General features: G+C 39.6%; 1 protein-coding gene across 1 annotated transcript in view; it reads right to left on the bottom strand.

Annotated features, from left to right (window-relative positions):
* Positions 1–26,077, bottom strand: part of ME1 (malic enzyme 1) — a 187,657-nt gene that overhangs the window by 63,050 nt on the left and 98,530 nt on the right. Inside the window, exon 6 of the mRNA XM_080389484.1 lies at positions 17,148–17,251. Within this exon, the coding sequence (XP_080245610.1) occupies positions 17,148–17,251 (104 nt within the window). The remainder of the gene's footprint in view (positions 1–17,147; positions 17,252–26,077) is intronic.

Below are 26,077 nucleotides of genomic sequence, written 5' to 3'. Positions count from 1 at the left end.
ATCATGAAATGAAGTGATCAAACACCACAACCAATACTTTTAGAAAACCTCAGACTCGGAATCACAAATCAACTACAGCTAGGACACAGAAGGATTAGAGATAACTACAGGTAAGAACATAAATGGGTATGAAAACAGGTAGGATGGGATAGAATAAATCTCTTCAGAGAGAAGGGGGCAATAAAGGAGGAAGCAGAACTGGAACTTGGGGAAGTCAATCAGGCAGAAAAGGCGACAGGATGGGATACCACCGGTAAAAGGCAGCTATAGGAAGCAAGCAAAAACTGAAACATAAAAACATTTGGAATGAGTGAGTCAACGAGATGTTGCAGACTTATTACATGCAAGCAAGCATTTCAGAACTTTAGGTCTGACTTCCACACTGACTTAGAGCTTATGTACTGTAGCTACTGCTCAGACTGCAAAGCTGAACAATATTTTGTGCTACCCAGCTGCAGCAGATGGTTTGTTGCAGGCAGCATAACGGTTCCTTTTCTCATTTAATTTACTGGTGAGGTAGGGCACTGTCCTGTTAAGCAAGGAACATTCAAGCCACATCACACCAGACATGATTAGTCTTTAATAGTTTCCACTCTCCCAAGGAAGGAATTCAAGCAGACCACAAATAATCACGCCATGACATTCAAAACCTAAGGTCTATACCATATTAGAGGAAAAAATACACAATTGGTCATTCTGCCATCAGCTACTTGATCAGGAATGCCTAAATCTGCAAAATCTGGCAATTTACTTTTTTGGGGTTTTTTGGATGCTTCACTATTCTTAATCTGTAGCATTGTTGTGATAGAAGCTGCTATCATTTAGTGGCGGTGTAGTTCACTCACAGTGGTCCCTACGGTAAGGAATCTCAGCTAGTGGTTAATAGCACAAAAAGTATAACCCACCAGTGGTCCTCTCACAGCACACAGAAGAGCAAAGCACACCAAAAGAAAATATCATATTTTTCCCAGCAGAGGACCACCTCCCATTAAATCCTCCTTCCAAGCATATGACAGTCACGCCTGTGTTACAAGTCTTAAAGTGGCACTTCTGAGCAGCAGAACACTGGACTTAAATACTTAATAGCTGAATAAGAAAACCCAAACATTAAGGTTACTATAAATGAAGGAACACAGGTGACATTTAAATGAAGTCTTCAACCACAGGCACAATCTAAGCATCAGGCATTATAAATGAAGAGTGTCCACAGCACAGATGGTAGTTAAGGTTATGACTACTGTAAACTCTATAGCATTTCACAGTGGCAAAAGCAATCTGGGACAGGTCTATTTTGTACCCTCAGCACTGCTCAGAACTTCAAAATTAATTCGTAGCACTGCCTTGCCTTATAACTGAGAAGTGGGTAGCATGCTAGCACTTGTTTTCTGCCTTCTACTTCTCCCAAAAGTCAGTTCCTTTTAATTTCATAACTTTGTACTACAAAAAGTTGCCTAAAATTAAAATATTCTTTTTAAGAATTAAATAAATAAAATAAAAATGGAATTGCTTTCTATTCCAACCATTCTTATCCAAAGGAGATATTTACTGCTGTTTGCACACACAACTCTGCTTCTTTGGCCTGTATGTCCATATTTGACTTCTAAAATTGGACACAGTAGTGGAGCTTGGTGCCTTCTATAAAAACCACTTTTCTCTGTGAAGAAGCAAAATTTAGCCTTGGCCATTTCTCTTAGAATAATTGAAAATAGCTCTAAAGTCACTTCTGTAACCTGGAAGAATAAATGCAGTGGAAAACACCTAAAAAGCCTAGGCAGTTTAATTAACATTAATTTTAAAGTTTTGTCTTACAGAACTGGGCATTTCTTTAAAAATTTCTTCCAGCTTTGATTACATATTTATCACCTTGCTTAGTCTAAATCAGTGCAGTTAAATTATATACCTGAAACCCCGCTGACACCTATATGCAAAACAATCTTTCCAACGACTCAAATACTAAGGCACAGAAGATGACTTAAAACTGCCAGCCCCATGAGCGGCATCACTATGCTTATCAGCCAAAAAAAGTACCTTAGGTGGATATTCCCCCCACCTTTTTTTTTTCCCCCAATCAGAGTAGGATTTCTAACAAAGAAAGAAGGCAGGGTGACAAAAATGAGAGAACATTAAAAAACTGTTCTACAGTACAGTGTGGCGGTACTCACTGAAGCTGAAACTACTTTAGTGGCTTTCTTTCAAGCACAGACTATGTTCTTTGTCAAAAATCTGTTTTGTCCCGTGTTCTGTGAAACGGTTATTCAACATTGCCTCTGCTCCTTAAGCTAAACCCGCTGCCAACAAGCCTCAACTGAGAAAACCCTATAGCTCCAGTAACCTTTTCAACTGCTTAAGTGCTTATTAACTCATTGCTCTCAACCATCTGACCTCCTGCTCCCAAACACAGAGTAGAAAAACCTGTTTCAGCACCTAATTCTAAAACAAAAGTATGTTGTGCAGATACTTGAGTCCTAGAAAACACAGACGTTGCCTTGTCTTCTACCCTCAAGTTTTCACTATAACGTGCTTTTATACCAATAGCTGCAATTCCAAATTCTGCTGTTCTGCAATACAACACACACCTGGATGGCTACAGCAAGTCCTGTGGAAGAAGATGTTTTCCACCAATGTTGAATATTTGCAGAAGGCATCTTGAATTCAGTGAGGGTGTATTGGGATTGACTCCAAGGCAAGTATGACAAGATTTATTTTACAAAGTCACTGTAACAGGAATATTGTTGAATATAATTTCAGGACAAAGTATGGAAATTTCTTTCCTGTGGGGGGCAAAAAAAAAAAAGTCTCTTGGAAGTCTACATAAAAAACAAAATAGGGTTTTCTGGAGGCCTGGGTAAACTCAAAATGATGCTAAGCAAATGTCTTTTACATATGCTGTAATGTTGCTTTTGTTCATGTGCAAAATTTAGTGTGTCTCCATAATATTTAATATATGTTTTTAAAATAAAACAAGTAAAAAAAATGATACAGCATATTTTGGCATTGATCAAATCTGCCTTTTAAAATTCCTCAATTTACTCAAGTTTGTGTTTAATATTAAGGAAAAAAATATTAAATAAGATATAGCCCTATGTAACCCCTGTGATACTTATTTAACACGAAAATTGCATCCAGACCAAATGAACTTGGCCCCAAATCTAAATCAAAGGCCTTAAGAATGCATCATTCACTGCAGTCCTGTGATTGACTTCTATTGACCCTCCAATCTAGATTTCTTAATTTGTTTGTTGGTGCCGCTGCTGAAAAGGCAGGTCTTATTTAAAAACCATGTATCCTACACTCCCAGTGAATTAACAACAACAAAGCCACACGCCCCCCCCCCCTTCCTGCATCCATCTCGGTTTCCCTTGCTGTGCCAAAGACGAGCACCAAAGCCTGCCTGCCTATAGAGCTCGAAGGAGGCGGCGCTGGGGACAAAGGCAAAGTGGTGCCAGTTCTTACTTGCAGAGAGCAACGCACAGGCGCTGTCTGCTAACACAACCGAACAGCACAGCTGCCGGTACCTGATCCCTTCAGGTAGAAAGCTTGTGGAAAATGCACAGTGGATGCTAATACATCACAATTCCCTCGTGAGTTTTATTTCGGATTTTTTTTGCAAATAAGCCACCCAAATGTCTTTAGGGGCCTTGCAGCATTTGTAGATGGTGCTGTGACGAGGTGAGGATGCTTCGCAACTGAATCTGACATCAAGATCCTATCCGGTGCTTCCCATGTGTATTATTTCAAAAATGGCCATCATGCAACAACCGGCATATGCTGGCATTTTAGCTAAGAGCAACAGATGAGCAGCTGGTTCCCATTTTGAAATCTGATTTGGAAAATATACAAAACCAGCTGCACTCAGTTCTCTTATTCTGAAAATACTGTTCTTTAAAAATATTTTCCATATATAATTTACAGCTTCTATCCTTCTCTGGCAAAGAAAAGAAAACAAACTCCTAGCACTGTGTAGCCTGGCTTAAACTGAAAAATCACTTTTTTAATACAAATTTAGAATCATTAGCAATTTTAATAGAGCACTACTTTGTAATTGTTATGATATTCTTAAATCAGCTGGTATAAATGTGAAGGAACAATGATTTAACTAGCTTTTTTTCCTGTGTAAATTCAGTAGAACCACTGCAGTCCCACAGCTGAAGAAATGTAGTATTACAGAAGTCAAACACATGCTCAGATCATAATCAATTTTTCAGAAGAAAATATTAATCGAAGCCTTTTTAATAAAAACTTGATACTGTAAAAAGATCTTTAAATGTCTGGACCAATATGCCTGGCCACAGACTCCATAGGTTTTACAGATTACTCCAGGGCTGACAAATGCAAAACCTCTAACAAGGCAGGCTTTTTATTCGGCATCTACTGAAAGAAGCTAAAAAATAATGTATTTTTTAAAAATTCATTAATTTTAATGGTGCAGGACCAAAGTATAAGTGGACATTTTTGCTAAATTTTAATTCTCATAGTCCGTTGAAGCATGTGAGATACGACATTACTGTGAGAATTGCAGTATTTCAGAGACTTGCACCACAAGTATTTTCTATCAAGTATGCAACCACAAACCCAGATAACATCTAGGCAAAAAAATATGCTGTTTAAACATTTTCAAAGCTTGTAAAAAACCTAGAATTAATACAATAGAAGTTTAATTATATGTGGCAGCTAATAGCTTATTAAAAGAGCACTATTTTCTCCTGCATTTTTTCTCAATATGCTTTCAGGTTTGCAGACTCTTCTGATATTAATAACTATCATTACAACATTTCAGTGTATCTAACAGACACAAATAAATTTGCTCCTATTCGTATATTTTGTAAAAGGAAAAATAACTCCTGTGCATGTTTTCTAGATCAGAGCTCTATCCTGAGCAAGAGCAATGATTCCAAATACCTATTCCACTGAGGCCTTTAAGAAAGGGAAACAAAAAAAGAAAAAAAAAAAAGAAAAAAAAAAGAAGGAATTTACTTTTAGCAGTTGGAATTAATCACAAAGCAATAATAAAAATAATTTTATAGTATCATTTTAACTACATATTTGCAGAAGTAATACCTTCTATGATTCTATGCTTCTAGAAAGGGTTAACTTTTTCTAGCAGTACTTAACTCCATTTTTCTGAAAATGAGCTATGCAGATTTTAAGAAAACCCTGCCAGCAATCCCTTTCCAGTAGCCATTTACACTTGATACAGACCAGCAAGCAGATGAATGATTAACTTTGATGGTAAAATCCACCAAAATCTGAAATAAAGTTAGCCAATTAAGTGATACTTCTCTCGCTGTTTCCAAAGTATAATGTTTGAAACAGGCAACTTTCTGGTTCTGTACTAAGCGAAATTCCACTTTTAGAAGGAGAACTATCAAAGTAACATTGTGCCAGAGATAAAACAGTAAAGAATTTACTTCTGCAAGAGCCAGCGCAGGGAAAGCAGTAGAAATTCTTCCCCCTAATTATTAGCAAGATTCTAAAAAGGTAAGGGGTTAGAAGAAAAAGAACTTTGAATCACTGAAACCCCAATCTATTTTTCAAAATGTACTGTGTTCTCTCATATACGCCCCCAGTTACATAAAGATGACCTACCAGATAACTATTATCTGTTTCTGCAGGTATAATCAGCATCCCTTGGAACACCAGAAATCTAGTTATTTGAATAAACTCACTTATCAAATTGCAAAGAGGTTTTGTAATTAAACAAGCGCATTAGCTAAACATGATCCATTCAGATGCTGTCAGCACTGGCACCACTGTGGGCGTCAATGAAGTGTCAGTTAATTGCACTTACATATGGCAGTGGGTCTGAAGCGTCGTATTGCATTTTTCAGTCATTTCCAGGCTAATATATTTTACAGTGGTGCATAAACACTAGTGATTGCTAATGCAGAAATATAATGTGTATCTGGAATTTCCAAAAAGCGTCAAAAATTCTGTGGTTACCAAATACTGTTGCCTTACTTCTACATTAAACAAAGAAACAATGGATCAGTAAAGTAAATAGGCTGCACAATCTTGCAGTTAAAAGCTGTAGACTTTAGCTCCCTTCAATTAAACAACATCTCAGTATGCCTTATTGGCATGAAACCGGTACAGAGATGACTGCAGGATTAGGAGGAGGGAGGCAGTTCTATGCATTCAAAACATGTCAAGTGCAAAATCTGCAAGCAACTTCTAATTTTACCAAAATGATAGCAATATGAGAAGTTGGTCAGGGATAGCTCTATGGGTGGAAGGCTACCCCATAGGATATGTAGGGGTTTCCTCTGTTACAGTCTTGTTGTGCAACACTAAAAAGGTCACTCAAAGCCAGTGTTTGAAAGCCTTTGGGCACCTAGAGATACAGACAGACATTGGGGCTTGGCACAGATGCTCAAACACAGGAATCTTGTGCCATCCGAAACGCTCAAGGGTATCCACGGCACCAGCACAGAGCTGACAGATGTGATTGAGGATGTGTGAGACAACTATGGTACCTGGACCAGCAGCTGGAGGCCAGACAGGGTGTGACACTGGACCCCTATGTTTAGGCAACTGGATTGTGCCCAGAAGGACACTTAGATCCAGTTTTGTCATCCGTTGCTTTAGTTCTCACATATAAAAGGGGAAATGTTTTACTCTGCAACAGCTTTAAGGACTATAAAGAGGCCAGACTGATGGAGAATGCAGTAAGAGACACTGTCTGTGTTTATTATACTGAAATGACATGGAAAAAGTCTTTAAGCAGGATGTTCCTGACACAGAAGATACTTCATTTAAGCTACTCTGTATTATTTTTAAATGGATCATACTTACTGATACTGATAATGTATACAACTCCAGAAGTCAGTTCTAACATGCTTTTGGGTCCCAGTCCCAAATCCCTGGCTGACAGTTCATATCACAAGGTTTGCACAGGGTACGGTTAAATACTTGCATTTTCTAAGTCAGCATTTAAATTCACAGTTAAGCACCAAAAAAAGATGTATCCTGATTTTCAGAAGTGTCATATGTCTACACTTCGGTAGGCTATATTGCTATGTAAGGACATATGGATTACTACTGCAGATTCTAGGACGGACAGGGAAACCACTGAAGTTTCCATCGCAATTTCCTGGGAAGACTGTACAAAAACTTGTTTGTGAGCCCTTGATTCCAGCAAGTGCTCTGTCTCGCAACAATCTCAAGGAGCATGGATAATAAAATTCTGGGAATACTGTGATTTGTCAAATCTGAGAGTACAGTTGTTGGTCTAATGCCCAATTGTGTAACACAGTGATGACAATCCTTACAAGAAAAAACTTTGATACTCGGGTATGAAAAGATCTGAAATAATTTACTTCAGTTCTAGGATATACACCGAAGATCCATGGCAACGTATCTATTCTCTCATGCTAGATTTGGTTTAAAAAGGGTACAACTACAGTGTAAAACAGTATAAAAATACAGTTATACAACCATTTGCAAGTACCTGACATATCAAACAGTGAGCCATGATAGGAAAGGTAACAAATGCCGCTTAGACTGAAATAAATATTTGATATAAGCATATATGCACTATACATTAGGATATGTAATCAGAGACAACTGATACACAAACACCACAGCAGCATCCAAAATCTAAAAGCATACTACATGAAAAATATGAGGTGTTGATACTATCCTCTGTTTTTGTGAGGCTCGGGACAGAAATGGATGAAGGAAAGGTCTGTGCTGAGTTGGGGCTACCCATGTGCTGGTGACAGAATAAATTCCCCTCCATGTCACCTTCTGCTGCAGACACTACCATGGAATAAAGTTCCTTGGGGACATCTCCTCGACACCCAAGGACACTGCCCCCTGCCCCAGCCAAGTACAGCTGGGATGCAAGATGTTAGTAAAAGAGGTCCTTGCCTCCAGCTACAGATCCTTAACCCATGTCAAAAGGTTTAAAAAATAGTAGATAACATATTGGTATCAGAACATTTACAGTGTTACTATACTCCTTTTCCGCTTATTGTATTATCTGAACATTTTAGTGTCACTGATGTTGTCCACCATTAATGTCAACAGCACGGATGCAGGTTTACTCAGTCAAACCGCAAAGGAACTGGGCAGGTATCACAGATTCTCTACTGGGAACAAACTGAGTGAGACAGTCTTTTGGTAGAGCCAGTGTTGGCCTGTTACTGTTCCAGGTGCAAGTCATAAGGGATCACTTAAAAATAACTAAGAACAACATATATTTCTACGCTCTATGTAAGTTCTAAACAAAATAAAAATTAAAAAAAAAAAAATAAAAAAATAAAAAAAAATAAAATAAAAAAAAACAACCAGAAAGTAGGTAATAGACCAGGTTATATAAAAATTCCATTTTCAAAACCGCCTGCTGATTTACAGTTTTCTAGCACTTCTATTCAGAATCAGGGCCAAACAAACAGAGCCTCTGAAGACGCAATTCCTTAAGGAAGACTGAGGCCAGTCACCTCTAATAACTTCCCTCTACCACACTCATACACTTGTTCTAAATTCTTTGTCAGGTGTATGGATTTTTACATTTTTAGCTTAGTCCAGTCAAATAATTCAAGACAGCGATGTCTTAATAAATGAAAATAAAAAATCTGTTTTATTGCCAGTGGCAAAACAAGTTAGTGATACCCAAATGATGAACAGGTTCTATCAGTGATATTTATTAACGACTTATTATTTGTAGGCAACTGGGCACCAACAACGTTTATAATCCACAGCAGAAATAAAACAAGGGAATAGCCCTCATTGATACATGTCACACCTGCATTGCCCCAGACAACAACCAACACTTGGGTGGTGGTGTGTACTGGGTTTGCATGGCCAGGTTTTGGTAGCAGGGTGCTACAGGGGTGGCTTCTGTGGGAAACTCCTAGAAGCTCCCCTCATGTCTGATGGAACCAAAGCCAGCCAGCTCTAAGGTGGACCCACTGTTTGCCAAGGCCGAGCCCATCAGCAACAGTGGTAGTGCCTCTGGGATAGCGTATTTGAGAAAAGGGGGAAAAACACCTCTGCAACAAATTGCAACGGGAGAGAGGAGTGAGACTGTGTGAGAGCAGCAGCTCAGCAGACCCCCAGGCCAGTGCAGAAGGAGGGGGAGCAGCTGCTCCAGGCGCTGGAGCAGAGATTCCCCTGCAGCCCGTGGTGCAGCCCACGGTGAGGCAGGCTCTGCCCTGCAGCCCGTGGAGATCCATGGTGGAGCAGATTTCCACCTGCAGCCTGTGGAGATCCATGGTGGAGCAGATTTCCACCTGCAGCCCGTGGAGGACCCCCCTTCTGGGGCAGGGCAGAGTGTGAGGACCCTCAGGGGGAAGGAGCAGCAGAGACAGCGTGTGAGGGACTGACCCCAGCCCCCGTTGCTGCTGGGTAGAGAAATCAGCAGTGAAGCTGAGCCTGGGAAGAAGGGAGGGGTGGGGGAAAGGTGCTTTTAAGTTTTGGGTTTATTTCCCATTATCCTGCTCTGATCTGAATTACAGTACAGTAATTTCTCCACATCAAGCGTGTTTTGCCTGTGACGGTAATAGTTGAGCGATCTCCCTGTCCTCATCTCGACCCACGAGCCTTTCATTATATTTTCTCTCCCCTGTCCAGCTGAGAAGGGGACTGACAGAGCAGCTTTGGTGGGCACCTGGCATCCAGCCAGGGTCAACCCACCACATGGTGTTTTTTACATCCCACTAAACCCACGGTGAAGCTCTTAGATGTTCTGGATCTGGTCAAGTAATGTGCCATCCTAAGCAGTGGACCTGTTGTGCTTAACTAAAACACAGCAGCCCCACCAGTCCCTGGGTCTGCAGCAAGGACTCCACTATATCCTCTTAAACATTTCATATTCTTTATTTTACATTTTATCTGATAAATGCTGTTTCCTTTAAAAAGAGAACTGACCAGACCCTGACATCAATGTTATGCATTACAGAAAGTTCACTGCCTGGAACGTTTCTCCATCATGAAGCAGAACGGACAAAAACATCTGTAGTCTCAGAAGCCTGGGCAGGATTGTAATAGTCAAGTTTCCTTCTTACCCCTGTGACACTTACTCTGAGACAGTAACAAGCAGTTTTAACTCTAAAAGTCCTACTCAAGCAATAGACCAGGAAATTCAGAGTATCAGCTCTTTGATCTGTGTCATCTACCCAGGACAGTCAACAAGCCATAAGTTAAAACTTCTTGTAACTGGCACATATGCCTCAGAGGCTGCAAGGAAACAGGAGACCTAAGTCCTTCCTAGATGGGAGATGACCATGGCCGTTGGTCAGGCCCTCTCATGCAGGGCAGGGTTGGTTTGGGCAGGGTAAGGACATCTAGGTCAGTCCAGGAGGACACCACTGACTCTGGCTTGGGCAGGATCTGCTGCCTTCTGCCCTCCCACAGCAGGGCTTTATTTCGCCAGCAAACCTGAGGCTACCAAAGTCCAGCTGCTGTTGGCATCCTGCAGCCCCAGCCTGGGCTGAGCTGCTGCAGAGGCACCCGTGGGCTTGGCCTGAGCCGCTGCCACGATCGGAATCTCAGGTGGTAGCAGGTGCAGTCTGGGTGAGCCACTGAGTAACGCACGGCAGTGTCACTGTCTGGCAGGGGTAAGAGCTCCAGGGAGGGATGAAGCACTGGGGTACCCAATCCCATTAGCCAAACTGAGAGCTGAAACGTAGGTAGAAATAATTCTTGACTTGTAATGGGAGAGACACAGAGCTGGGATTAGAGGGACAGATATCTTATTACATTCTAATGTGAACTGCAGCCAAAAATTTGATATTTTACTTTACTAGAGTTTCCAAAGGAAAAAAATAAATGAAGAAACTGCTGCTTCTGATGGCCTGGAAAACTACTATACTTCAGTGACAACAATATAAACCTTGTTAAAATGTTACACTCACACAAATTATTCAAATAAAGCAACATTCACTCCGTTTACAACACCATTGCACCAGCTAGCTTCTGTTGAGAATCCTGTCCACCATTTGCTGGAGCTATAAAAGAGGAAGGAAAGTAACTGAGATCACCCAGGCCTTTTCCATTTGAAAAATCCCTTCTTAAAATAGTTTGGAGAAGAAAAGCCTGAGAACTGTGTGTTCTTCACTTGTTGGGTTTTGAATGACTGCAGCAAGTCTGGGACATAGCTGAGCAATTCTGGAACATGGATACATCCAATTCTGAGCTCCAGAATCAGTTTTGGTACAAGAGGCACATTAAAAGTACTAAAAATATTCCCACACTCTATCTTGTCTCACAAAAACAAAACAATAGCCTTCCCCCTCAGTACTGTGTTTGATGGTCTCATTACTCTTTGTTTTCTTTAAGGGATGAATGACGTTTTATTTCTTCAAGGCTTCTCTGCTGATCTTTGCTAAGAATTTCTCTAACGTCTCGCATTACAAACAATAATAGGGCTCTTTCTACAAATAATCTTGATGTGATTAGGGTCTGCCTATCCTGCTGTGATTTTCCTTCACTGACAGATTCACTTTTCCTTATGCCACTTACTGTATCCGAAAGGTTTGTAAAAGATACACTGGTGACATTTCCAGCAATCAAATATAATTTAACCACCAAATCAGCCAGCAGGAAAGGGAAGAAGAGGGGTACCAGGCACCAAATAACAAAAAAAAAAAATAATAAAATTGCTTGCCTATATTCTTCTTTCTGTGATGTATTGTTTATAAGGATATTAGTATCGCGGGTGAGTTTATTAATCTGCTCCCCCTTTCCTAATGGAATATACAGAAGTAGATACCTCCTACGCAGTCCTCCTTCCTCCAGCTCTGAGTCCCCTGGATCTGGCAACCAAAGCAGCACCAAGTGCGTACACAAGCCTCCCATCTCAGAAAACATCCCACAGCTGTTACTTCTCTTTTTCTCCTGCCTAGACAGGCTATGACAATTCCAGGCAGGGTACCCCACTAAGCACCACCGCCTGGGGAAAGGTTCAGGGTTCCTTAACAAACTTCCTAGAGGTGGCATCATCTGCTGCCACTTTAAATGTTGCAAGTGACAGTAGCTGCAAGTCATCATGGCTAATCACAAAATTTGAAGATTCAAGAATTTGAAGATTTTCCTCATCACAGCTGCTTGAACTAGGATAAAAAAATAAACCCTGCTTATCAAACTGTTTGAGTTTTTCTCTTCCACAACAGTCTCCACTGTCCAAAGCAATCACCCCTGTTTTAAAACCACAATGTTTTTGAGTCTGAGGGCCTTTTTAATAAGTCTCAGCAATAAGCAAAAAAAGACAAAATGAGTCTGATAGGCAAACAATCTACAGATCCTCCTGAATGGTTTTACCCTGTCAGTATAAAAAGCAAAGTCCACCTGGGAGCCTAGGTGGGCATGAACTCTGAGCTCAGGCAGTTTCAGGAAGAACACAAACCCATCAATGACTGGAAATGAACTTCAGGTGTAACCACAGGAAGGAACGGAGGGAAGGTTCAAAGAGCGATTGTAACTGTGGCCAAGGCAGCATATAGGCTTCTGCCTAAGGACCCACCTTTCTCTCATCCTGCTGTCTACAGTGAATTTATAATATATTACATTCTATACATAGAATATATTACATTCTATACATATACATAGAGTATCACAGGGACAATAGAATTACCTACTATGAAGGTAATTCACTGAACGGTGGAAGCAGCAGGTAGTCATAGACTTGAAACATTTGCCACAAAGTGTCCCGGTCCCACCGAGGGACAGAATCTGCAAACAGACACATCTTTACCACATTGGCCATAGGAGGGAGTTGTTGCAGCAGTATTTCTTCCTGCGCACTTTAACTTGAACAATATGGGAATGTATAGGCACGATATAAGTCTTGGTCTTGCACCACTACAGTGCAGAAGAGGGCAGGGGCACCAGTGTTCTTGTATTCACAACCTGTGCGTGAACGTACGGTCAGAACCATTGTGTTGTCCAACCAGCTCCTTAATGACGCACAGCTATAAGCACCTTTTATGTTGACTTCTTGCCCAGTATATTCTCTTGCCAAAACTAAGGGGTGTTTGAATTAAGAGCTGATCGCAAATGTAATTATATTCTAATGTAATCTACTAAATGAAAACACTAATAAAATGCTTATATATTTTTTGTGGATATATTACATTTACAGTTGTCCTCAAAGTTAGATAAACTGTACTTACCACAAAACACTGTTTTAAAGCAACGCATGATGTGAAATGAAATTCTGCTACCATCTGTGAATAATGTAATCAGGCAAATGAGGAATAATGACTACATCATGGTAATTTAGGACAGAACATACTGAATTACAATTGTCAGCAGCTTGGTTTATAGCTCACAAACTTGAGAAAAGCACAGCATATAAAAAGTGGGGAAGGATTTCATTAAAATATGATTACAGAAGAGAATATAAATGACACATGATATTACTTTTCAAGGGTCCACCACCATTATTTCCATTTTGAAATTAAACTGAAAACACCATTGCACATGCACAGAAAGATAATTTCAATGATATAGGGTTGCTTTTATGCATCACAAATCCATGGGGTTTAGCCTATAACAGAATAATTCTGCTAAATCCTTCAGGGTTGCAATAGGTGGGCAAGAAATATGGGAATTACAACAGATTCTTTCATTTTTCTACAAGTTGCCTATCTGTTCACAGATCATAGGTGCAAGTCAGTATTGTCCCTCCCCAGTGTACAGTGCCTTCCATTGGGGATGGTCGACAGCAGAAAGCAAACTGGTAGGATGCTGTTCTTGCCTACTCTGGCATTTTTTTGAGGCCTTCAAGGTAGAGTTATCTTTACCAGATTTGTGAAAATGAAGTGTCTTTCAAAATAAGGAAAAAATTTCCAGAGCCTTTAAAGCTACTTCTTGCATCAGACAAGGAAATGCAAGTCCCTCTTATTAAAAAGGTGCTTTTTTTCCTTTCCCTTCATTTCTTGTTCCATCTCCATTCTGCATACTTTCCCCTCCAGCATTTCCATAATCCCTTCACTGTTGTACATGAATACCTTTTGGCCACTGATATATTTCTCTTTGCATCACCACAGGCAAGTAGGGAAGAAATAGGAACTGGAATTAAAAAAACAGAGTTATTTCCTCTGGTTACACAGGAAGCCTTGGTGGCTACCAAAGCCTTGTTTAGCAGCTCCTCCTCTCAGAGTGTCCTCTGTAAACATAGATATTTAAGAACAACTTTTCATTTGGAAAAATTTACTGGTCTGTATAAAACGTTTTATGACTCATTTCTCCATAGGGCAGAAATTTAACAAACGTTTCCGAATTCCAGTTTGATCTATGTTCCTCAGTGATGAAGATAACTGTCCATTTTTTCTCATGTTATAAAACATTCTATTTAGAATATTCCTGTTATCCCAAATGACTGCACTGACACAAAAGCAAGAAACACCTGGTAATATCCAGAGAAATTAAAGCACCTTGCCCTCAAAGGGCAGCTGCTGGCACTGGTAATAAATAAATAAACAGATGAATGTATACATACGTAAATAAATAAAAGCTGTTCACTGGATTTATGTCAACAGAAATCCAGATACTTTCCATATGCTTCTGCCTTCTCACATCTGGGAAAAATCACATTGTACTAGTTCCGTTCTGCCATAATAGCACACTGGGTACTGTACCAAAATCTTTTAGTAATGTATGGTTTAAGTTGTGGGGGGTTTTAAGATCCTGACTCTTTCATAAATAATTGTTTCATAAGAAGAACTTTTGGGAGATAAACAGGAGAAGAAGCTGAGAAGAAGAAAGTATTGTAGCTGATGAAACTATACCTTCATATGACACACCTTTTTATAAAGTATTTTCTTTATTACACATCATGACATTTATTGTATTAAGGTGATGTTTCAACATGAAACACTATGAATCATGTTGCATCAGCTCATAAAAATACAGATTTTCAAAATTTAACAATAAATCAAGCTGATATACATGTCTAGGAAGATTCCTTGGAAGCCAATGAAAAACCTGTACAAATTGCAGTGCCCCGTACAGCCGCCTATTGCTGCTTATTCCCAGGCAGGGCTGCTAAAACCTGGCTCCCACTTTTATTAGCATTTGGCTTCACTGAAGAATCATGAGGGTGAAAAAGGTCTGAAAAGTAGGTAGTAACACGGTTTTCCAACTTGAAAACATTTCTCATCACCTTAAAAGCCCACCTTTAAATTTGGCTTATTAAAAATACAGGACAGCCTTGTGGTTTATGATGTTCATGGTTACGCATGGCTTGGAAACACTACCCCATGGTACTAAAAACACGACAACAGATTTCCCTAGAACTCCACCCATTCTCAGAATTGATTAGGCAGTGCTACATAAAAAAGCCTCTTCTGGAGTACCCTGGCAATAACCAACAATAAATATGACTAGCCTAAAATGTCATAGTGCAAACGTGCATCTAAGATTAGCAAAGCAAACACCTCCTCTGCGAAACAGGCAGCAGGAGGCTAAGAAAAGTGAAAAGAAAAATGTAAGAGAAACTTTCACAAGGTAAAGATAACTAGCATTTAACCAAAGTGTACAATTACTTAGATCACCACAGTGGCTAGCAAGGGAAAGTAATACACAATAAAGCAAATAATGACCTGCATCTTTAAGTCAGACCCACCACACCAGAATCAGCTACAAGCACTGAATCTGCCAGTAGCAGACTAAACAGAAATTTTAAATTAGGACCATATGAAAATATTGAGCAAATAAACTTGATTTTGACTGAACTACATCACTTTTCCCTTCCTTAGCAAATGAGTATCATAATCAGTACGGATGTCACACTACAGCCGAAACAATTCACAAGTAAACCACGCAAAGTTTGAGTTACGATTTGCAAGTGCTCCACTTTAAACATGAAATAAATGACCCTACTGTAGACCACGAGAGATTTAGCTGAGAACGAACTGATCTTTCACAAGGTCAAGAAAACACAAATTGCTCAAAAATTGCTCAAAATTATAGAGTTTGAAAGATGTTTAAGTAAAAGGAGCGTGTCAACCAGACCTTCAAACATTATTGAGATAATCTTCTACTTGACTTTGACAATTTCTTTCAGTATGAAGAATTGTGGTTCATTTTAAATAAAGGGTATGTTAGAGATTCTCAAGATGTGGTCCACCCAGCAATTTCTAATGCTCTGAACATTCTATCAGGAAGATGAAAATGCACCATTTTTATCTGAAAGGGAATACTCAGAAGAGGAGCAAACAAATTACAGGGTGGAGCCAAACCAGCAACTTCCACAGCAAGATTATGAACAAGGGAGTGTCAGCCAGCTGGGGGTGATGGGGAAGAGTAGAGTAATGCATGAAGGCGTATATGCTTCAGGGGTGGAAATTAATACTACCTGCCAAGTTGCTTTTGCACAGGAACCAGGGCAGGAAGAGCAGAGGTTGCGCACATCCAGGTAATGCTCCAACACAGAGTCAAAACACAGGTGTGTCACAAGCCAAGACCGAGGAGCTGGAAAGTATTTCCAGGTCCCTCAGCTCAGCCCCAGCGCGGGGTACAGATGCAGCAAACGCATTTTGCTAAGAATCCTGGCACTTGGGCTATTTTAGGTATACACGTTGAATACAGGGCTAGAATTCCAAATATTTTTAAAAAACAAGGAAAATACGAGTAAACGTGTTATTTGACATGTGAGAAGAACTACTTTATGCATCATGGTCTAATAATAAACTTAACTACTTTCTGTATAGGAAAAAAGAAGCAAGAGAGAGAGCTGACTTGGTATAGATACCACGTCTGAAAACAACACATTGCAAGCTTAGTCCTGTCGTGGTGCTGGTGGGGGCAGAGGCAGGCATTGCCATGTGTGATGCTTCTTTCAGGCTGCTGACATCTCTCATATGAAATCACAGAGACAGATAAAACGAGGCAGACACAGCACAAGGCATAGAAAATTACTAGGCAAATACTTAACAATGCAAATCTAAAAAAAAAAAAAAAGTTTGAAAAAAGTTCACTCATACCAAGATGAGTTTGACCACTCATGCAGTGAATTCGTAAAACCGCAATATTGAAGTCAAGTAGTTCAGGCAGCTATAAACTCCTAAAATACTATGCTCAAAATAAAAATCATCAGGAATCTAACAACCTTGTCTTCCTTTCGTAAGCTACTGATCCTTATTTCTCCCAAAATGAAGGTCATGGTGGAATTCACCAATGAATAGCACAGATAGATCACATACCTTGAAGTCACAGCTTCCATGAATTCATCAAGAAGATCATCGTAGGCTTGACCTCTGATTCTCTTGTGTCTCAACCCAATATACAAAGGATCTTTCAGCAATGCCTGTTAAAAAAAAAATATGTTTGAACTCTTATATAGGCAAGTTACACTAGTACACTCTAAGTTAATAAGAAAGGGACAATACAGTGTTTGAGGATTAACCCAAGCATATGAAGTACATATCCATTTATCTAACTCTATATAAAGAGTGAAGAAACACACCAAAGAGATTAAAGAAACAGCCTTTTGTATGAAGGAAAAAGGATACCCTAGTCTCAAAGGAAGTGTATTGTTTCCAAGTGAAAAAGTAAAAGTTTATTCTGGGAAGTCAGGTTTCAAAAGTATCTTTTAAAGCTTTAGTTGGTACATTTCTCTTTTTCCTTTACATTCTGAGAGTGCTCTGGTGCTCTGACGTTTTTAAAAAGCTAATTTCTTTACTTTTATCATCATGTTTCACAAATCTCTCCTAGAGTCCATCAACTGTGTTGATGAGCTGATATTCAGAAAATGTGCTGCTTTCTAAAATTCAGTATGCCAAAACATAAATAAGCCTTTAACCTTTGTCTTCCAAGCTTTTTAAATTATCAGTTTAGATTCCAGCAGTCTCCATTTCAGTTATGCATGTCCATCAGTTAGGTATGATTTCTGAATTTTTATATGCTTAAATCCTGTACTTTTCTTCCTTTAGATTAACGAGCCAGACTTTCCCCTGGGTCCACAAAAACACCAAGCCTGTAATATTCCATGTCTTCATTACTAGAAGGTCTTGTTTTGGTCTGATATATTTCCACATTATAACATGGATTACAAAACGTATTCAAAGTGTTTTGCAATTACTTTTGACAATTCTCTCCAGCTACAGCACTTCCCCAGCCTCAAAACTTTCACTGGCTCTCTCAGGAACTCTCATATAAAGACCCTCTTTGCTATTATTTTTCACAGGCCTCTGAAAATGAATAAGCTAATTTCTCCATCGTACCTAGCGTGCAATCCTCCCACACATGTCCAAACAACTTGCAGCATCACTCAGGAGCTTGACTAAATTTTTTTCTTCCAAAACCAATTTGCAAAACCAACAGGGCTGCAGAAATTTGTGCACCAGCTTCAACTAGGAAAACATCATAAAGAAAAATACAGACCATCTCTCCTTCCAAGACAGAGCCTTCAACTGCAACATGAAGCAAAAAGCCTGGAGAGCTTGCTCAGCCTGCTTCAGGCTGGGAAGCAGAAATCCGATTTCTATATTTTAGAAAAGTGCCTAAATTCCCTCCACAGCTTTTCTATGTTGTAGAACCGAAAAATCCTCTGGGTCAAAAGCCCCTGCTAAAGACTAATTTTGTATCAATATGAAACTTAAAAACTTTGGTGTATTCTCTGCCTCCTCTGGGAGTATCCTGAGGCAGACCTACAGATAGAGACGTTTGTCTCTCCCTCAATTTTCTCTCCACTTCCGTAAAATGTAAAGACATCAGATTAGAAGTTTTTTTTTTTTTAAACCAAGCAGGATTAAAAGCTGATTTTTCTAAAACTGTTGCTAAATTCACCACCATTTCAAAACAGACTTTCAGAAGTTGTTAGTTCAACTCTTTGGAGAATGAATAAAACTCGGAACTAAAATTTCTTTCTAAATGAAGATGAAGTCATTACATTATATTTTATTCATTCCCTTCACGAATTCTATGTAGCATTCACATTTAAGTAGCATATTCATTGGCTGAAATAATTTTACCTGTGTATTTACATTATTCTAGGTGTTCTAGCAGCAAAATCAAAATCATAATTATGCACCTATTCTAGATGCTGCAGGAAAAGCTGGCAAGAGCTTGATATCAGTTATCTTCCAAAGTAATTTCCCCTTTTGTATGGTGGTCTTCTTTTATACAATAATTTCCAAATTTGTAGTCAAGAACTATTTCTGGAATTAATTTTTTCATTTCCCTTTTGAGTTTGCGTAGTTATTTAAAATTACCTCAGGAAAATCTGACAAAACAAAGATGATTTTATTTCTCTGGGAGATAAGTTCACAGGAATCGCAAATGAACTCTTTAGCAATCTGAAATCTTAAGACAAGTTTGAAAACCCTGTGGGAGTTGCCTTGTGCTTCCCACCAGACTGAGCACACACAAGGCTGGAAAGCAGAACTGCTGAGCAGCAGGAGCTTCTGTCAGGAGCATCGCAGTAGGATTCAGCAATCTCATTTCTAAAATTGAATTGCTGCAGCATTCCACGCCACTAGACTGCGACTGCTCCGTGTCCTGTCCAAGGATACCACATGCTCCAAGGTCCAACTCAGCGTAAGTAACTTATGCCCTTTCCAACTACCACAACTCTTCTTCCTAAATTGATCTGTTCTTTTAACATACTCCCAACAAGCTTTTTTATTAAACAACGTCTGTTTTCCCATTTGTAAAACAAAGCTCAAAATGGAAGGGGAAAGGAAAAAAAAAAAAAAAAAAGACCTTTGATCCATTTATTTTTTAAATTCTGAGGACATGTTTCCAAAACACGTTGCAGCCACTCTGAGTCATGCTGGCTGTTTCCTTCAGGAAGCCAGCTTAAGTTGAGCAGTAATTCTGTGAAAGTTCAAGAAAAACAGGCATTTGCACTTACAAGGTTTACAAAGTGCTAAAGAAGCCATGGGTCTGCCTTGAAACACAGGCTCTTACGCTCCTTTTGCCACTTGCGCATCTTTCATTTCTGTGAGCATTTAAATCTATAGGCAACACTCAAACTCGGAACCCTGAAACAGCTCCATTCGTAAGATCTCTACATGGATTTATTCACACATCTTCAAGGCTGAAATTTGATGTGGAATATTTAAAACAATTAATACAGTGTTTCTAGGGTATGTTTAAACTTCCAGCCTGGGAAGTCTCACAAGCAGAGACAATTAATTCAGCGACACATCTCTGATGAAAAGCTTGGCCAGCTATACACTGGGAGTTCAAAATTCCTTTACAGCTCAGTGCATTCTGCTTCACAAACGTTACAGTTCGACAAGAAATAGCCCCAAAAAGTTCCTTTATAGTCCTGTTTGGAACAACGTATGAAGAAACCCGGGGCGGAGACAAAAGAATGAAACATTCAGCAAGTGAAAAGAACAGTGGTCATGTCTGAGCCCTGAGTGGCAAACCATTGTGGAGCCGCTCCCTTTCCAAAGGGCACTGAAGAATGAATAAGCTGCTTAAGCACATTATCCCCTTATTCAGGTCAACACCATGCAAACCGGGTCTGTAGTGGTTGTTTTTAGAGGGTTCACACATCTTGAGAGATTAACATTGGCTATCGACTATTTCATGGCTTTCAAAACAGATTACCAAAAAGAATGTTCCATCCTACAATCGAGTATGTCAAGCTGACATGATGATTAGGTACTTTTCCTCAATGACTTGGGTTTCTTTTGTTCCCCAGCTTGTTGTCAAAGCTGAAACTTTGTTTTGTTCTTTTGGAAATCGAACCTCCTTCAAAATATAACTCCGCTTTTTTTCAGGTTAGTGGGTTTGTTATGCGTATTAAATGGTTCTGAAAAAGTTGATGCGAGTTTATTTTTAGACACACCCTAATGCTAAAAAAAAAAAAAAGTTCTACAACATCGAGGTTTAGCAATGCGGTACATTCAAGCTTGCACAGAAATAAGGTTTTACAAGAATGAAGGGTTTAATTGAGGTTCTGGTACTGGAAATACCATGTAGATCTACTTAGAATTAGCTGTGTAAAATAACAAAGAGTTCTTTGAAGCACCACCTGAGTGTATTAAAACTGTAATGACCTTTGGGGTTTTAGCAAAAAGGCAAGCCGTTTATACCATCTTACTTGTGCACACTTATAGTAAAGAGATCAGCAAACCATCAAAGCTCAAGCAAGGCTTGAGCTGTGCACCTGGCTCTAATTTAGCTACAAAAGCCAAACCAGCGAGAAACAGAAAATTGCACACTTGAATATTTCATCAGTTGAGAACAAACATGCTGAAATGCCATCTATTCCCAAACTTGGCACTGAGACATTTCTTTGGAACAGATACATATTGTAGTGAACAGCTTCATGGAAAATGGGAGGTGAAGAATTGCAAGACACCGAACCTTTCCACTCACAAAGACGGCAGCAGAAAGCGTGCAGAACCTCCCAGCGGCACCTAGAAACTGGTGTACAGTAATGCTTCAGAGCAGCAAGCCCCCCCGTGCCATTAAAATGTCAAAACTCTCCAGCAGTTCTACAATGGGAAATGATTTGCATTAGATCCACAGTTATAAAATTAAAGGAGAACTACATTTGTATGGGACATCAGAAACTTTGGGACAAAGACATGCCACATGCCAGAAATGAAGCATGTTTCAGAGTATGATTGGTCTAACAGGGGAATGCTGCTGCTTTTTCAAGCGTTAATATTTTCTTGTATTAATACACCGTAAATGCTTTCTCTATACTTCTTGTCTCTATTTTCATAGGCTGGTGAGAACAGGGGAATTTCTGTTCTCCAGGAAGGTTGGGCATTTCAACCTTTCTTTTTTTGGTTCCACAACACTGACATTTCACTCAATGTGAAACTTTTTCCAATTAAAGTTAGCCAGTCAGAAACAACGTCAACATTTTGGACTTAACTTCAGCTTCTATCAATAATAATTACCCAGTAATCAATCTGTGTTGATTTAAATTTTTGGTTTGTAAGCACTAACATGCTGAATCACAATTTTCTGTCGTGCAAGAACAGCCTACAGCTACAAAATACTTTCTATGGCATTAGGAAGACTACATAAGATTTCAATTTATATTAGACTAGGAAGACATTTTTCTTTGAATAAACTTATTTTGAAGTCTGAAAGACAGGATGATGCCCCTAAAATGTGTAACTGATTCTATGTTTCCAAATGCTAACTGAGTTTTGTATGTGCTGAATGCTGCAAATAACACTGACATTAATTAGGTTTGAAGGTGTAGCAATAATACTTCGCAAAAAGAAGTTTAGCAATAATACTTCGCAAAAAGAAGTTTCATAATCAGACAGCTAACGCTTTTTTAAAAAATTTTGTTTTCTTTGAACTACACCGGCCCCGTGACATACATACTAAGAAGAGATCACAGCCCCTCCTGTTGAAAAGACTAGACCTTTGTCGACACATTTGCAAACGGAAGGGGCCTCTTGCACAAGAAAAAAGGGGACTCATCCTCTGTTTCTCCCCAAAAGAAGGAGACCTCATCTTTGGAAGTCTCAGCTAACACTATAACTGGACATCCCGAACAGACAGGTACTGGCATATAGAGCATCACCTCTCTTTGTGCCTCGGTTTCCTCCAGGCGATCCCCCATAGGACAAGATGTCACAGAAGATCCCAAAATAGGAGGCCGAAAAATGGGTATCACAATGGGTCATTCTACGTATAAATAAAGGAGGAAGAAACCCACACATTGGACATGAGTTTAAAAATCAAGCCCAACTGTGCTAGACTTTTCAAACCCAAGTGGATGCCAGTACTTGAGAGACAAAGGTAACATGTATGTGGACAATAGTTGTACTGCGGACCATAGTTGTACTATAACTAACATTTTCCCCAACTGCAACCCTAAAAGCACCACTGAAAACTGTCTACTGTCTGTCCAGACAAAATTCTAGCGTAGCAGCATGAAGAATTTAAATGATAACACATTTATAATGTTCAGTTGACATCAGTCTTAAATACAGTGCTTGAAGGGAACAATTTCTGTGAAAAAGAAAAAATGAATAGCAAAGAATATGATGCATTTTTGAGACAGTTCAAAATAAAAAAAATTATTAATACTCCGATGATGCTATATCCTAATGCAACAGAAAAGAAGTTACAGTATTTCAAATTATGTTTAATATAACTTAAGATTGTGCTAAAAAATACAGAGAATATTCTCTTCCATACATGCGTAGTGATCCTGTAGTTTTGCCCAGCTACATTCGACATTTTCAGTTATTTCTCCTTAAAGACAGGCTTGACTTATCCAATCCAACTTGTTTCTTTTCGTAAGTTTGTTTATCTGTCAGTTTCACCTTTTTGCTTGCCTTCTGCTCAGGAAGCTGACTCATTTCTTAACCTGAAGAGGAATTATCAGTTGTAGCTTTGATCGCACCCTGAACCCTGTTGCTTATACTGTCGTTATTTCCATGCATGCAGACTGCTTTACCCAGCTGAAAAATTGTCGGCTCCAGTGAACTTCAGTTTAACAACAAAATAAAGATCACTCTAATGGCTGGAAAGAATGCTTCACGGAGGAATCTCGTAACATTACTATGAAATTACTGCAGCCTGTCCCCAAGCAAGAGACCGCACAAAGCCAGGCTGTGCCAAGGACATTCTGTGGGCTGCATCCAGCACACGTATGTGGCACCACATAAAGGCCCCAGTGTGCGAGGGCTGCGCGCCGAGTGGGCGCCATCCCTCCCGCTCTCTGCACGGCAGCATCCCTCCTGCCCTCCTCATGGGTACCAGAAGGAAGTCAAACTCACTCCCCTGCACAAGTGTGCAAAGCTGAAGACCATTTAGTCCCCTCAGGGTAACGTTTACAAACATGCATAAAACATATGAAATAGAGCGAGCTATGTGGGCTGTCATTAGCAAGGGAGCACCAAGTGCAACACCCGAAGAGAAGGTGCTGCAGCAAGAGGCAAGATGAACTTAATCCTTCAAAGGCTGTTGTGCCATCTGCTCTTTGAGGGCAATGCATCAGTGTTTGTGTCCATGAGTCGGTTTGTGGAACCAAGTGATGGGTGAAAATCTCAAGGGCTGCTGATGCTGCAGGGGCAGGCAGCAGTGTTGCTTTCTGGTTTGAGTCTGTTAGGTACAGAGACTCATAGAATCACATTGTCACAAAGCGGTTTGGGTTAGAAGGGACCTTAAAGATCACCCAGTTCCAACCCCCCTGCCATGGGCAGGGACACCTTCCACTGGACCAGGTTGTTCAAAGCCCCATCAATCCTCTTAGTTTACCTGCAAAATACTGGCAATTATAAAATAGTTGTTAGAAATCAAAAGCTTATCTCATGATTTTTAGTTATAATTCAAGATTTCCAAGCTTGAAACTCACAATACCAGCTACAGACAGGTGCCCATCAATGACATTTGACTAAGGAAGTTATTTTCTAGGCTGACTTTTCCATTCTCAACAAGCTGGAATTCACAGGGATATCTGAAGTTCTCTTCTGGATTGGCTCTGAAAATTATAAACAATACACAGTATAGCTAGGCTAACTGTTTATTTGCACACTTTTTATTGAATACTAAACCCCAGATTTTTTAAAGGCAGTAATACATCAGATGAATTGCACCTTTTTCAGAGCAATTAGGCTTCTGTTCCACCTGCTTACCTTTCCAGTACACAGTATGGGAGATTCATACAAAAATGATAAAGCTTTTCCAGCAAGTCTCTATTGCTATTGCAATTTTTCTTGCAGTAAAATTAATTGCAGAATTTAGCAAAAATTGCTCTGCACACCTTGGTTCTTTATATCAGTTTCCAATAAGGAAAGACCTGGGAATACAGCTGAGCAGGGAAGCATACACCAGACTACATCTTTGCTAGCCAACAGATAAAGCAAAAAAATATGGTCTTTCCCTGAAATTTAAATGCCACTAGAACTTTTTTTTCAGGTAAACCAGCTTATGTTAATGCTCTTCAACCAGGTTAACTTCTAAAAAGTATTAGAAGCGAGTATCACAGAACTACCATCACTGAATGTGCAGCACAAGCCATGTACTGTTCATAAGGAGAAAAACAGGTCTTTTCCTCAGGACTGGATTCGATATTGTTTATGAAAGTACTGTAACTGGAAAAACAAACAAACCTGCCTTCAAAGTTAGCAAGTTAGTCAGTTTTTCATACTAGAAAACTAAAAACTGAGTTTTTCAGTCGTAAACATACAATTGTGCCAACATCTTCTGTCGACTGACAGTTAGCTTCAAAATTAAAATCATAAAGTCTTTGCTAAGCTGATCTTTATAGCATTAGAGTTCTTTTCCCAGTACCATGCTTGCGTATCACCACCACATGAATGCATCGGGTCCTTTTTTTAAGTCTACATTTAACTTCTACACCAAGTAGCAGCTATGCCAAGCAGGTCATTACTAAGGCACTTGATTACCAGGAGGAAGGGGAAAAGATTTCTAATCTTGGCATTTCCTTAATTTACACAAAAGAAAAAGTACAGAAATATCGATTTTCTTTGTGACTCGTGCCAACTTGAAAACAATGGCATGCTTTGTGTGAACACAGCACTGTCACCACGGGTGGAATACAGAGGCAGCTGTATTCCGGGTACAAGCACTAAGTGCAGACAAGCAACATATCTACAGTAACACACTTGAACGATCATTTCATTTGCTCTTTACTGCAAAACTCTTAAAAAATGCTGAATTTACATCTTCCAGCAGATGGCTGAAAGTTTTGTAGGGACAGCTAGCACAGAACGTCCCTGAAATTTTTATTTTATGCTTATTTATTGTTTGAAGGACCCTAGATAAATTTAAGTAAACTTCATCAGAGGTTTTCTAACTTTTCTTCAACATCATCATCTGACTATAACCTGTCTTTCTCCATAGATGGAAAATATGTGATCGCACATAAATAGTCACAGGTATTATTTCAGTGCATATTTTCTAGTTGTGCTACTAAGCTAGGAAACTCTCCCAGTTCCTCAGCTTGACAATTACCTTTCGAAAGAGCTTTATAAACAAAGTAAGAGCAAAAACCTCTCATGTCTCATGTAACAGGACAAAGTCACAAATGGCTGCAGGACACCCTGGGCTGAAGAAGCCCTTAGGCAAAATCGCTAGTGCCAACCAGCCATGAGAAAACTCCACTCTGGGCTTCTCTCACAAGCCCTGAAATGTGCAGTTTCCCACTAACAGAGCTCAGGCAACAGCCTACTGC

The sequence above is a fragment of the Falco punctatus genome (genome assembly GCF_963210335.1).
Source record: "Falco punctatus genome assembly, chromosome: 5".
Lineage (NCBI taxonomy): Eukaryota > Metazoa > Chordata > Aves > Falconiformes > Falconidae > Falco > Falco punctatus.
Note: the sequence above shows the minus strand (reverse complement) of the source record. Positions and strands in the feature narration are given on the sequence as shown.